Source organism: Diospyros lotus, chromosome 13 (assembly GCF_014633365.1).
Source record: "Diospyros lotus cultivar Yz01 chromosome 13, ASM1463336v1, whole genome shotgun sequence".
Taxonomy (NCBI): domain Eukaryota; kingdom Viridiplantae; phylum Streptophyta; class Magnoliopsida; order Ericales; family Ebenaceae; genus Diospyros; species Diospyros lotus.
The window spans coordinates 8818926-8820658 of NC_068350.1; the positions used below are offsets into that span (position 1 = coordinate 8818926).

At 37.0% G+C, this 1733-nt stretch overlaps 1 protein-coding gene across 1 annotated transcript; it reads right to left on the minus strand.

The window, feature by feature from the left end:
- Window positions 1-822: 822 nt before the first annotated feature.
- LOC127787975 (histone H4) lies at window positions 823-1502 on the minus strand. The gene has a single exon (XM_052316087.1). It carries the CDS (start codon window positions 1421-1423, stop codon window positions 1112-1114), a length of 312 nt encoding a protein of 103 aa, XP_052172047.1. The 5' UTR covers window positions 1424-1502; the 3' UTR covers window positions 823-1111.
- Window positions 1503-1733: the final 231 nt, after the last annotated feature.

The window sequence follows — 1733 nt, forward strand, 5'->3', positions numbered from 1 at the left end:
ATATATGTATATTTGATTATTTTATATATTTAATTATTTATTTTGTGTGTATAATTAATTATTTTGATTAATTTTTATAATAATAAAAATTATAAGTCATGTAAAATAAATAAAATTAAAATTTATTAATAAATAAAATAAAATAAAAAAGAGGTTAGAACATATATAATTTTTAAAATAAAAAATAAATTATTTATAATATAATATATAAAGAGTAAAATAAGAAAGTAGTATGAAAATGACTTATAAATGAGCATAATACTCCTATCAACAATCAACAATATTTATAAAACTTAAAAAAGAGTTATATGCTATAAAAAAATAAAATCATCAACTTACCCTTTATCCTAACTTTATATTTTCTTCCCTTTATTCTATCTCCTGTCATTTGATTTTAGAAGATAAAGAAAAAAACAATCAGTGATCGTCTCCCGTCGACAAGTCACTGTTATAGTTAATCCGATCTCAAACAAAGTCAGAACGGAGAGAGAATTTCTCAAAACTAACAGTACAATTTTCAATTTTTTAATATCAACAATAATTCTGCGATTGAACAATCTTGAAAAATACCAAGTGCAATATTTCCTCGTTTTGAATTACATTATCCGTACCATTTGCAATAAAACTTGCGAATTTGTAAACAAAAAATTACGAAGATAGAATTACTTATCATGCTTCTTTTCGTGTTCCTAAATCGATGAAGCAAACAAAAAATAACTTCAAAATTAGTTTTATTAGCAAGAACAAAATGCTCCTCAAATTAAAATTATATGCCCCATTCCAACTTAGAACCAATTACTTCGAATTTATTGCTCAAACCCAAACCGATCAATCGCCATCAGCTTTCTCCATTTCTGCAACCCGATTTTCTATGCAAATATGAATCCACAATTGAACTTGATTTCTACAGAAGCATGAATCAACAAGCAGAGAAATCTACCAATGATTGATTCGAAATCCACCACGCAATCTCTCTTGAAGGAATCAACTTCCAACACAAAACGAGATCTAATTTCATTCAACTGGAACATCAAATTCCAGGCCATTACACTACCCTAGCACTACCGTTTTTACATCAACAAACTCTAGGCCAGACACTACGGCTCTAAGCCTAACCTCCGAAGCCGTACAGAGTCCTGCCCTGCCTCTTCAGCGCATAGACGACGTCCATGGCGGTCACCGTCTTCCTCCGAGCATGCTCCGTATAGGTAACGGCGTCGCGAATGACATTCTCCAGGAAGATCTTGAGAACGCCGCGAGTCTCCTCGTAGATGAGACCGCTGATTCTCTTCACGCCGCCTCTCCTAGCCAGACGCCGGATCGCCGGCTTCGTAATCCCCTGGATATTATCTCGGAGAACCTTCCGGTGCCGCTTGGCTCCTCCCTTGCCCAATCCCTTGCCGCCCTTGCCCCGCCCTGACATCTTCAGAGAAAATCGACGAACTCTGCTGCAGAGAAGATTTCGTTTTTGTTGGGATATGGAGACCACGGTGGTGAGAGTGGGGAAGGAGTGGGGGTTTTATTCGGAGCTGCAGAATATTTGGACCGTTGGATTCTGAGCGATGATCCACGGTTGGTGATGTCGATCCGTGCCGTGTGGTGTTAATCCATTCAAGCCGTCGATGGTAATTAGATCGACGGTCGGCACATGGATGTTGTTGGGCTTCGCGGATTGTGCTTTTTCTTGTGGCTTCATGGGTAGCGCAATCGGTCGGTAAATTTGGTTCAACTTT